Source organism: Typopeltis vanoorti, chromosome 14 (genome assembly GCF_054136105.1).
Source record: "Typopeltis vanoorti isolate ZY-2024b chromosome 14, IOZ_Tvanoo_1.0, whole genome shotgun sequence".
In the NCBI taxonomy this organism is placed as follows: domain Eukaryota; kingdom Metazoa; phylum Arthropoda; class Arachnida; order Uropygi; family Thelyphonidae; genus Typopeltis; species Typopeltis vanoorti.
This window is the reverse complement of record NC_143562.1, coordinates 75415909-75429128: the sequence shown is the minus strand read 5'-3', so window position 1 is coordinate 75429128 and position 13220 is coordinate 75415909. Positions and strand designations below refer to the sequence as shown.

Genomic DNA, 13220 nt, shown 5'->3' with positions numbered 1-13220 from the left:
TTCCTGCTCGTTTAAACTTTCCAATTGTCGCGGTTGTTGTGAATGGTGATAAATTTCTGCTGTTAAATTTTCTCTAAATTTCTTGGCAAATTATGGCTGAAAAATGTTGGCATTGCTACAATATTGCATACAAGCTAAGTGTGATTGCATATGCTAAAGAACATGGAAACACGGCTGCAGAGAGGCATTTCAGGCCTCCCCAACTGAGAAAATGATAAGAACTTGGCAGAATCAGGAGGGGTCTAAAAGATTTTTTTTCCTAAAAAATGTGTAAAAAAAAGGGGTGCGTCTTATATGCCAGCAAATACGGTATATATATTACAATGCTCATTTGAAATAGCAGGTACCACAGAACAGAAACAAGACAAAATATCTGAAGAAACAAAGAGAAATGAAACAATTAAATAACCTACAGAATAAAATTGAATACACTGAACTGAGCAAAACGATCAGAAAATGTATCACAGAAGAAATAAGAAATTCAATTGTAAATTCATGCAACAAACAATGAAAACAACCGTAGTCTCAAAAAAGTCACACAGCAGTGGTGAACAGCAATAAACAGATGGTTGCAGTCAAACTACAAGATGAGACCATAACCAGAGATAGATATGCTATAGCAAAACAGAATTGAAGAATTAAATGAAGAAAACAACTACAAAATAGCCGAAGTACCACAGATTCTACTAGAAGTTATGTGAAGCATCCAAAGCTTGCAAAATGGAATAGTTGCAGATGAGGATGGAGTTATAGCTGAACTTCTAAAAACAGGTGGAGAAATGATCTACAAAATCTTAGCAAAACTATTTACTTTATGTCTGAAGAAAAACGATGTACCAAGAACATGGAAGACTACCCTAATTCTGATACAGAAGGTGATGACAAACTACTGACCCATCAGTCTACTATCAGTGGTTTACAAAAGTCTTGCCTCATAAGCTTTTTATGGCTCTAGACCTAGCACAACCAAAGAATAGGCAGGCTTTCGATGTGGCTTTAGTACAACAAACCATATTCAAGTTGTGCAACAGATTATTGAACAGTGTAATGAATATCAGTTATCATTATGCCTTGGTTTTATTGATTATGAGAAAGCCTTTGATTCAGTAAAAACTTGTGCAATACTTAAAGCATTACGAAACCAACAAGTGGAGGAGCCATACATTAGATCCATCAAATCAGCATACAACAATGCCATAGCAGCAATTCATTTCAACGGAAACATCTCTACTGTGGAAATATAGAGAGGTATAAGACAGGGTACACAATATCTCCAAAATTATTCACAGCATGTCTAGAAGAAATATTCAAACTTCTTGATTGGGAAGGGAAAAGTCTGAAGATAAATGGAAGATATTTAAGTCATTTACACTTTGCAGATGATATAGTTATCTTTACTTGAACTGTGCATGAATTACAGACCTCATTCATGAACTCCAAATTGCTAGTAAAATAGCTGGCCTAAAGATAAACCTAAAGAAGACCCAAGTTATGTTCAATAACTATGTCCAACCAGAAATAATAGAAATCAATAATGATGAAATTAAACAAGTAAATGATTACATATACTTAAGACAACAGATATCAATGGAACAAAATATTATGGATGAAACTAAAAGATGCACAATGTTTGGGTGGAAAGCATTTGGAAAATTACATTCAATATTCATAAGCCAATTGCCATTATGCCTGAAGAGAAAAGTTGTTAAAATGTATTCTTCCTATATTGACACTAAATGCAAAGCAAATTCAAAAATTGAGAACAATGCAATTTAGTATGGAAAGAAGCATGCTTGAATTACAAGACTGGATCACAAAAGGAATACATGGATAAGAAATCAAACCAAAGTCTCTGACATCATAGGAAGAGTGAAACATCTGAAGTGGCAATGGGCTGGGCATCTTACTTGAAGACAAGATCAATGATGGACAAAAGAAGTACTGGATTGGATTCCACAAAAGAAAAAATGACCACCGCACCAACCTAATTCATAGTGGATTGATGATATCATCAGATTTGCAGGAGTGACATGAAAAAGGAGAGCCATGGACAGACAATTTTGGAGTAATCTTGGAAAGGCCTTCATCCAGAAGGGGATACAATGGATGATGATGATTATATTATAATGGAACTTATATACTTGGCTGAACAACTGATTGTCTTTCAAACAAAGCAGAACAATTTCTATAATTAATATAAACAATCAAAAGTAACATAACTTAGATTACTTGCTCCTTTACTCCTCTTCCCAACTCTCTAAATATTATAAATAATGAATATAATTATATTTACATATAATTAGCCATCAAAAATCGGTCAACTACTGTTAAAGAAAAATTGCTTTTAAAATAACATTAATGATGTTATAACATGAGGTATAGTTGAACTTCATGCTCCAGAGAGAGATTGACATGTCAGAAACACGTTAAAGATGTAAAAACAAAGGAAAACACAAATCTGGATTAGCCAATCATACTACTAATAAAGGTCATTCTTTACTATAGTAGAAATGCTGTACATGAAACATGAGAGTTGTGTGGAAAATTCAAGGAAGCTTCAAAAATACTACACCCACACATACACAATGCAACAAAACAAAGCATTGCCTTACATTATGGCTGCCATTCATCAAGAATCTCATGCAAACAACTTTTGAAAATGATGCATATTATGTTTTGAAGGATGATAATTCCAGTCAGTACATATGCCATCACATGTTCATTGTTAAACAATTTTCAAACATGGATTTCATTCTTGCTCTTGTCATGTAATTAATATGTATCAAACGCTCCTGAAGAAGAGTACAAAAAAGTGTACAAAACTAGTATAGAAGTGCGAAACTAAAAGTTTTATCTTAGAATTATGTGGTTTTCATGCTGAAACTCTTCAGAATAAAGTATGGTTTCTCTTATGTTTTGTCCTGAGTTATACTCAATGTGACTTAAATAATTTATTTTTGTGAACATCATAGGCATAAGCACATCTTATCTTCCCTGGTTTCAATCAGAGAAGGTAACTTATCAAAAGAGAAAAACAGTAACATATTTGTACAGAAAATACTCTGAGTAAAACTGTTCATGTCATTTTATGACTTTTATTATTTTAAAAAAGAAGTTTGTTTGTGCAAATTTTTAAATAAGGTTTAGAGAACTCATTATTTGGTTAATAAATATGCAAAACTATTATATATACTTTTGCATTACTGGTGAATCTTAAAACATCATTGTGGTTTTGAAATATCATAATATAATAATAATAAATAGAATGTCTAATAGTGAACTCCATAATGGTAACAGCTAGAATCATCATTCTGAAGTATTACATAAAGCAATATAAGGACCCAACTGAGCTTTCCTACATCTAGGCACAAATGAAACTCTTGCAATTTTTGTCTAAATTGAAAGAGTAAGGATCATAAAATTTGGACTGCAGCTTTTATCACAACTTAATACTTGCATGTTATAACATGTATTATTTAGGTTATGTCATTCACCCTATATACTAATTATAAACTATATGTGGGTGGTCTGAAAAGTACTTGGCCTCGAACATAAATGGCAACACTATCGGCAAGATTTTTTTTTTTCTAAGTTGGTACATCTGTCATAAGCATCCATGTGAAATTGCAAGTCATTCTATCAAGTAGTTTTTTTTTTTTTTTTTTGTTATACAGCTGTCAGAACAAAGTGTTGTCTGTATCACTTAAATGGATAAAAGCGAGTACTGTGCAGTTATAAAATTCTTTGTAAAAGAAGGTTTAACGCCAAAAGAAATTCATTCGAAGTTCATAAAAGTTTATGGGCACTCTTTTCCTTCATTTTCGACAATTAAGAAATGGGCTGCCGAGTTTAAACGTGGCCATACCAGCCTTGAAGATGATCCACATGAAGGACGTCCAAAAAGTGTAAGAACACCAGAAATCATTGATCAGTATACGATATGGTATTGGATGACCGGCGAATCGAATTGCGTGAAATTGCTGAGACTATAGGCATTTCAAAAAACATGTAGGATATATTTTTCATGAAGAATTGCAAATGAAAAAGCTTTGTGCAAGATGGGTGCCACGCTGATCAAAAACATACTCACATGAAAATCTCTGAACAGTGCTTTGAGCGTTTTAACAAGAATAAAACTGATTTTGTGCATTGATTTATTACTATGGATGAGACTTGGATTCACCAGTACACACCAGAATCCAAACAGCAGTCAAAACAGTAGACAAAAGCTGGTTGTTCAGCACCAAAGAAGACAAAGTCATAGCATCAGTGTTTTGGGATGCTAAAGGCATTTTGTTTATTAATTATCTTGAAAATGGTAAAACAGTAACCAGGGAATATTATTCCAATCTTTTAACCAGACTAGACGAAAAATGTCTCATGAATTTTTTTCGTCTAGTCTGGTTTGCAGAAGGAAAAATCATCTTTCATCAGGACAATGCACCTGCCCACAAAGGTGTTTTGGCAATGGGAAAATTAAGGGATCTGCACTATGAATTGTTGGAACATCAATGCTATTCCCCAGATTTGGCTCCCTCTGACTTCTATCTCTTCCCAAAACTAAAAATCTTCCTTGCTGGTCAGCGTTTTTCTTTGAATCAAGAGGTGATTGCAGCTGTAGAGGAGTATTTTGCAGATCTTACTGAGAACCACTACAGGGACGGAATAATGGCACTGGAGCATCGCTGGAATAAATATATTAGTCTTAAGGGATTATGTTGAAAAATAAAAATAATTTTGAAATTATAAATTCATTTTTTCATTGTTAGGCAGAGAACTTTTCAGACCACCCATCTATTACAATAGATTATACAGTTACAAGAACAGGTAGATTTAGAAACTTAGTTTCATATATGCCATTTAAACCCTTTTTTATACTATGCTTCATCAGTTTTGTCTGAGCACATGTTATTTAAGTGCAAGCATCAGGTAGTATCTGGTATTCCCATAGGTCTAATAAACTAAAACTGTGTTAATTGTAATTAGTGTAAATAGAGATGATGCTCACTAAAGCACACTTGTAGGAACTACAGGAATAATTTGTTACAGTGAATTTTTTCTAGCAGAGCATTGTACTAATGAGACTGGTCAAGACTTTTTAACAATTTGTTATAGTGAGCAGAGACTATCTGTTTATAAGAGTAGTTTGCTTTCTCACCTTTCAGATTATTGCATTCATATATAGCATAAAACTGGAGCACTGATCATATTATTTCCTTCTTGTCTTCATTTGACAACAGTATTTAAAAGTGGTTGCAACATAAAATTATCACTGAACATAAAAGAATAATGCATATCTATATGTTCCTTTGTCAACTTTTCTGAGGTACCTTCGCAGAGGATGCTGCAGTAAATTATTGTGTGCAAAATAAACAACTGCAGCTATGGTTTACAGGGTGCTTTTAAGCCTTGGCATAAACTTAATACATGTCCGAAATGCTTTGCTTCTTAGAAAGAAAGGTGAATTTATCATTGAAGAAAAAAAAAAAAAAAGAAAAAAAAAGGAATATGATATCCAATTAAAAGAAACAAAATAATATTTCAAAAATCAAATTCATTAGAAGACAGACTCCAATATAAAGATAAATAGTAATAACCATCTATAGGGAGACACACAATTTGAATTCCAATATAGTTGGAATTCAATAACAAAGGCTAGTAATGTCCACCCCAAAAACTACAAGATATATTTACTACAGCATATATCTTGAACTGTTTCTTTGGTCCCTATGAGTATACTGGGGCAAGTATAAATTTATTCCTTATATATATATATATATATATATATATATATATGTATAAATTTATTCCTTATATATATATAGTGTACAGAATACTAAGTGACATTATTTCAAACTTCCTTTCCAATTTTTTTCTAAATTATTCTGTTATTTGTATCCAGTATACTGACAGATCTTACAATTCAAACTTCTTCCAAGGCTATTAACTGCATCAATCCAGTTAATTGATTTTCTTCTGGATCTTTCACCTGCTATCCTAAATCAAACACTTGCTACTAACCTTTTCTCTCCTATTCAGTTTAAGTGAACAACCCACCTTACATAGTTCTGTTCACACATTCTTGAATGCTAACAATGTCCAGAAGTTTAAAACTGATCGGCAGATAATGGTAGCTAATTTTTGGCATGGCTTGAACGAGGTCTGTATGTCATGCCCTTTTAGAGAACATAAAATTTTTTCTCAGATATCCCACATGTAGGAAATGGATTTTCTGTGTTCTGGATTTTGGAGATAGTGTGTTTGGTGGTTGAGTAAAAGGGTCTGTTGATTTTGTGAAAGTTGTTGGCTAAAAAAGTGTCTCAGACATGATCAAATTTCAGTGGGGTGGTTAATGCGATGGTCAGAGCAGATGGTTCTAGATCTATTTGCTAAGGTTTTGATAACCATACTTTCCTGAGCAGTAGTGATGTGAAAGATGATGGATGTTACCATACAGTGTAGGTAGGTTTTTTTGTAGACAGAAAAGTATAACAATCCATTGGATAGTAGATGCTAAGAATGCCAAGGAAGGGCAGACAATTATTGTTTTTCCTTTTCAATGATGAAATGTATCCTTGGGTGTTAGCTGTTGAGGTGTGCAAAAAACATTTCGAACATATCCTAGCCAAGTGGCCAAATGGAGAATGTGGCATGTAGTGTAGCTATACTGTGATAGAGTTGAGGATAGCATTTTCAAAACATTCCATGAAAAGAATGGTGGGGAGTGGAAAAGGGGGGGGGGGTCAAGCCCAAGTTTAGGCCTCCTAAAGTTCTCCGTATCTACCATTGCCACTAGCTTCACTATTTTCAAGAGCTACAGGACAAGCAGTTTAACATGCTAAAAGTTAAGTTTTGGATTATTCTCTCAAATGTCTATGACGACAGTACAACAACAAAAAAAAAAATTTAAGTGAATGCCCACCATATACAAAAATTAAATAATTTAACCATGATGATACAAAATTCTCATTTGCCTCCAGAAAAAGCTATAATTACCCCACCATCTCTTCAGCTTAAGAAAGACTATCAACACTCTCAACCTTACCCATAACTGTGCCTTAGCTACAAAGAAAATACCAAATCTGGCAAAACGTAGACAACATTTTAAAATCGGAAAAGCCTCCTGAAAGGAATATATTCCATACAGAACTCACTGCACTTAAAAAGCTATGCCAAAACCATAAAATTATCATCACAAAAGCAGATGAGGGTACTTAATGGCTCTGAATATGCTCGAAAAATGTTTATCTTACTCAGAGATTAATCTACTTACTGCTTAATTAACAGTGATCCTATCCAAATGCAAGAACACTCAAAAAATTGTTAGACAAAGCTGTACCCTGGCTTCCTGAAACAGTCCAAAAACTTAAATATAATTCTAGGCCTACTCAGATTACTTAAACAAAAAGAACACTTGAGAGTCACAGTAGACAGTATTGGTTCTCCCACTTATAAAGTGGCCAAACAGAGCTCTCTCATAACATGCCACACCTCCTTCCACATCAAAAAACTATGCATTTCAAATCATATTCATTACACATGATCTTCAAGGATACTAACCTCATGGTCAGTTCTGATATAGAATACCTATTCACTAACATACTACTGAAAGAAACCTTAGAACTCATTCAGATGATCTTTCCCTCAGACATATTAGCCTTATTGCCTCTTACCATACACTCTAGCTATTTCATTTGACAGGGATAACTTACAAAAAGATTGAAGGTGCGACCATGCTCCCCCCTCCCCCAATCACTTCATAGAACATTTTGAAAATACTGTCCTAAAGTTTTTCCCCTCTCAAATCCACAAATCCTTGCTATGTTGAGGGTAGTAGTGATAACCAATTAGGCCACATGGCTGGGATATATTGGAAATGTTTTTAGCACACCTCAACAGCCAACACAAGAGGGTCCCTATCCGCAATGGAAGATACATATATTATCACATCACCTTCTAGCAATAATTGGTGTTATCACAACTTCAGCAAATAGAAACCATCTGCTCTGCCCATTAGCCTCTCTAATGGCTTTCCCATTCACAAAATTAACAGACCCCCCCTCTACATACCCACATCCACCTCTAAAAAAATCCAAAACATAAAAATTCCATTGCTCTTCCCTTACATCTTGAAGCACCTCAGAAAAAATATGTATTCTAAAAAAAAGGTATGATATACAAACCTCCTTCAAAGCACATAAAAAACCAGCTACCCATATTTGCTTACCAAATCCTCTCTATCATTCAGACCACTCTAGGGTCTACAACATCCCTTGCTCATACAAATTATCCTGCTTTGCAGAAAGGAAGCCCAGACAACATATTTCTGGAGGAACATAAACTATGTCCATTATCTGCACTACAAGATATTCTGGATTAACAGACTATGCCATGGATATAAATCATCAGATCCAGTTGGGGGGGAAAAAACCCTTTATATAGAAGCAGATATAAATCAGAGAGAGAGGGGGGGGGGTATTTTTAGAATTCACCACAGCACTACAACATTTTCCAAATCTCAACAAATTTAGTTACATCAATTTATCGAAAATCTGTGTCTATTTCTTTGTGCCTATGAAGATGCCTTTGATGGCAAAATTGCTTAATAATTTAATTAGCTAAATAAATTTAGCCAATTAAAGTTGGTTATTTATTATCTCTAGCTGTGTGTTTTCTCCACTAAACATCGACATGAGTATTACTAATTTTATTATAGTGGTCCATACAAGCTTGTGATAGTGAAGATCAATTGTATGATATCATCAGACACTATAACACGTTCTTTACAGCATTACATATGGTTTTTGAGGAAATTAATGGACATTACTTCCCAAAAGGAGTTAGAGATGATAAAGGTGACATGAAAACAGGAGAAAAAGATATGCTTGAAGTATGGAGTAATTACTTCGAAAAATTGCTAAATGAAACAAGCAGTGATAGCACAGTGGTAAAAAAACACTCAACAGGCATATGGTCAGGAATATATATCCATACTCGAAGTAGAAAAAGCCATCAAAGGCCTGAAATGTGGAAAGGCATCAGGAGTAGATGATATTCGACCAGAAATGCTGAAATATGGTGGTATAAAAGTCTTACAGTTGCTGCACTGCATAGTTCAGAAAACCTGGACAGAGGGAATAATTCCCGATGATTGGAGTAGAGCTCTCATAGCACCCATATATAAAAAGGGAAATAAAACTGAATATAAGAATTACAGAGGTATTTCCCTACTGAGTGTTCCTGGCAAGATCTATGCAAGTATACTTGAGAAACGGTTGAGAAGAATTGTGGAAGAAAAGCTTGGTGAAGAAGAAGCTGGATTCAGGCCAAATAGAGGCTGACAGGATCAGATCTTCACTTTACGACAAATAGTTGAGAAATCATGGGAATATAACAAAGATCTGTATTTAAGTTTAGTTGATCAGGAAAAGGCATATGACAGAGTGCCAAGAGAGAAGCTATTCAATACACTACAGTTATATGGTGTCAATAGGGCATTATATCAAGCAAAACTTAGTCTTTATTTGAGTTGTAAGTCAGCAGTTAGAATTGAAGGAAGTACAGGAAGATGGTTTAATGTTAAATCTGGTGTGAGATAAGGATGTACATTATCCCCACTTATTCATTATCTATATGGATCACATTATGAAGGAAGTGGTATTAAACATGATATCAGAATTGGAGATGTTAATGTAAGCTCTTTGCTTTATGCAGACGATGTGTTATAATTCTAAATAAATCTGCTACAAGTCTGCAAGATTCTCTGACTAAATTGAATAGCTGTTGTAATAGATATGGTATGAAGGTCAGCAATAAAAAGACAAAGACAATGAAAATAAGCAAAATCATTGAAAATGTCAACTGCATTGTGAACGGAGAACCTGTGGAACAAGTAAAACATTTCAGCTGCTTAGGCACGATTTTTAGTGAAGATGGTAAATTAAATATGGAAGTAGACAACAGAATCAACAAAGCTGGTATGGTAGGAAGTCAATTGAATAAATTCATATGGAATAAGAGAGAAATTAGTCAGAACACTAAATTAGCTGTATACAAGACAGTGTTCAAACCAGCTTTGACCTATGGATCTGAGAGCTGGGTCAGAAGTAAAACACTTGACCAAAGACTAGAGACCGCAGATATGAGAGTCCTGAGAAAGTTATAGGAGTGAACAGATGGCATCAATGGCAATATCATATTAAAAACGAGGATATTAGGAAAGAACTTGACATTGTCAGCATCCAGGAATGTGTTAGCAGAGCTAATCTTAGGTGGTATGGTCACTTAAACAGAATGGGCGAGGAAAGATTAGCAAAACAAGTGTTCTCTGCCAGGTTGCAGGAAAACGACCCAGAGGAAGACCAAGATATAGGTGGATTGATACGGTACAAAGTGCCTTAGACAATAGAAATATAAGATCTGATAATGTTGGAGTCTTGACAAGTAACAGACTGATTTGGAGGAAAATTGTAGATAGGAAGTTAGTAATGACGTAAATTTTTCATGTAGTACTATCATATCTTGTACACCCCTTGAGGGTACATGTCAGGAATTTGATGATGACTTCCCAACCATAATGTTAGTTTCTAATAATGAAACCTGGATTATCAAGCTCTGCTCAAGTTTGTTCTTCAGATTGTGTGATAGTAGTGATTTTTCAGAGTTGCTAATTGTTTTCCAAACAAAACCTTGACATAAGTGGTGATAATACTATCTGGATAGGTTGTTATTGTTCTTGTTTTTATGGCAGTGCTTTCACAGCACTGGGCAGCCAGAACAAAGACTGTTCTAAGTTTGATTCTAATCACTGACTAAAAGAAACTTTATCTAGGCCTTCATTCAACTATTTCTCAAATTAGCCAATCTTTGGCAAAGGCGAGCAGGATTTTTTTCTCTCTCTTCTTCGTCCTGAAAACTGGAGTCTTTAATTCTTTTTTAAATCTGTAAGTTCAAAAGTTTTTCTAAGTTTTTAAATCTAAGTTCAAAAGAAAACAGCAATTTGATGATATTACATATACATTTTTTGTGACTTCCACCAAAGCCACTTCAGGCCTTTAGTAAGCAGGACAGTGATGAAATTCATCTCCCACCTAAAGACAATCACAAACTTTTCTATGCCTACAGTATCATTCAGATCCCCAGCCTGTCAGTAGAAGAAGTATGCTATTCACTCGACCAACCAGAGTGGCATTATTAGTTTTAGTTATCAAAGAGTAAGTGGCTGCTCAAGTAAATCAATAAGTTTTTTTTTCTCATTTTTTTTATATAAATATGCATTGATATTGCTTTTCAAAAGATCTGTAAAAAATTCTTTGCATTGGAGTTGGAATTCTTTTCTTTCATGCTTACACAGCGATCAGAATACATTATGGAAAATTATAGAGACAACTACCGTGTTAGAGCAAAACTTAGTTTAATATACTAAAATGAACACTCGACGTTTCGACCTTCATATCAAGGTCATCATCTGGAGGATACACATATATACAGAGAAACAAGCTGCACTGCAATCTACATGGTTTGCTAAAGTTACTGACCAACTGTTATAACAATTACTGGCCTGAGCTCTGATGAAAAAAAAAAAAAAAAAAAAGCTGAAATTCCATCCTAAGTTTCTTTCACAAGCAAGCAAGACACATAAAAAAACTCCCTAACCACAGAAGCACCTAAGTTGGGACCTAAGGAAGAGTATTACAGTGAATATCCTCTAGCAAAGCATTGGTGCTATGGAACAGTAACTGGAACTTTTGGAGATTTTTATTTTTATTTTAAATGGCAATGAATAGGTGAATTCACTACAGTAGTGTTTGCTGTAATAAGAACTGAGTGCATTTAACACAAAGTTAGGTGTTAAAACATACTAAACAGAATACTGTTCAACAATACTGCTTAAATATTATTTTCAGTTTTACATAGTTTTTAAGAAAACATGCATAAAGTGTAAGCTGTTCAACCTTTAGTCTTTTAATATTCTTTGTACTGTTATAAAGAACTGCTAAAAAAATTCTCTTAAGATTTATTTAATTTACTTAATTATGAATAGACATGTCTGCATGGTCAGTCTAGTAGCTGTGTGCTTTGCAACCATATGCCTGGGGAAGGAGTGTCCTAGGTTCGATTCCTGTCAATGACGTGAGGAGCTTAAGGATCTCCTCAGCAATAGCCAAGTTAGCTGGTCTTGGGTGTGGACAGTAGGGTTTTTTCCCCAGTTTATCATGAGGTTTTTCATCTCGTAAAGCAGGCAAACCGGCCTTGAGAACTCAACACTATGGACATAGGATACACCGGAGCATAGGGCTGACCACCTTATCCTGTGAACAGTTTGAGGTAGAATGATTAATAAACCCTCAACACCACAAGGTAAAAGAGGGTAAAAGGAAGATAAGATGAGATGATGAATATACATACGTCCAACTAAAATTCTGGCTCAAGTCTGGCTATAAAGGTTGTTCTAAATGGTACATCATTAAAGCCTGCAATATAATATTGTATATGTATAGTATAATATACCAAGCTTAAGTAAATAACCAGTTTATTCTTTATCCTTAATAAAAAATAATAACCTTAAAGTGAAATAATCATGTATTACTCACCTCCTCTCACACCAGTTCCACCAAGTAATGAAGACGTAGTACTAGTGGTAGTTGTAGTGGGAGCAGGTGTAGGTGTTGATGAAGTAGTAGTGGTGGCAGCAGTACTTTTGGTAACATCAGAAGAACCGGAACTGTTTGGAGATGTGGTTGTTGTCGTAGTAGTAGTAGTAGCAGAAGCAGTAGATGAAGGATCCCAAGGATTAGGAAGAGGATTTGTATTTTCTGTGCCTTGCTGTTCATTCCTGACAGAGTTATCCCCTTCATCTAAAATAATTTTTTTTTTTTAAATTTTTGTAAGTTTTATATAAATAATTAAAGATAGTGAAAGCTGATTTAATCAGCTTCATGGTTAGAAGTTCATTGCTGTAAATTTCCCCTTTTTCCCCTTGCATGTCAGGCTTAAGAGTATCTCTGAAGGTCAATCACATACATGTAATTACCCCACCACTGAGATAATCTTTCTGCAATTTCAACATACACAATTCAGATTTGTTTTCCTTCTCCAACACAAATTGTTCACCAACCAGCCAGAATATCATATCATAATCCTGTCTCCTTTTCTGCAGATCATTCTTCTCCCAGTCATTCTTAGCCTCATATCCAGTGGTTCTATAATGGTACTAATTG

General features: G+C 34.6%; 1 protein-coding gene and 1 long non-coding RNA gene across 2 annotated transcripts in view; one reads left to right on the top strand and one right to left on the bottom strand.

Moving 5' to 3' along the window:
• Positions 1-13220, bottom strand: part of Ubqn (ubiquilin) — a 249211-nt gene that overhangs the window by 76783 nt on the left and 159208 nt on the right. Inside the window, exon 9 of the mRNA XM_090403922.1 lies at positions 12594-12857. Coding sequence (XP_090260048.1) covers positions 12594-12857 — 264 coding nt within the window. The remainder of the gene's footprint in view (positions 1-12593; positions 12858-13220) is intronic.
• Positions 1-13220, top strand: part of LOC150099677 (uncharacterized) — a 128209-nt gene that overhangs the window by 74937 nt on the left and 40052 nt on the right. The window lies entirely within an intron of this gene.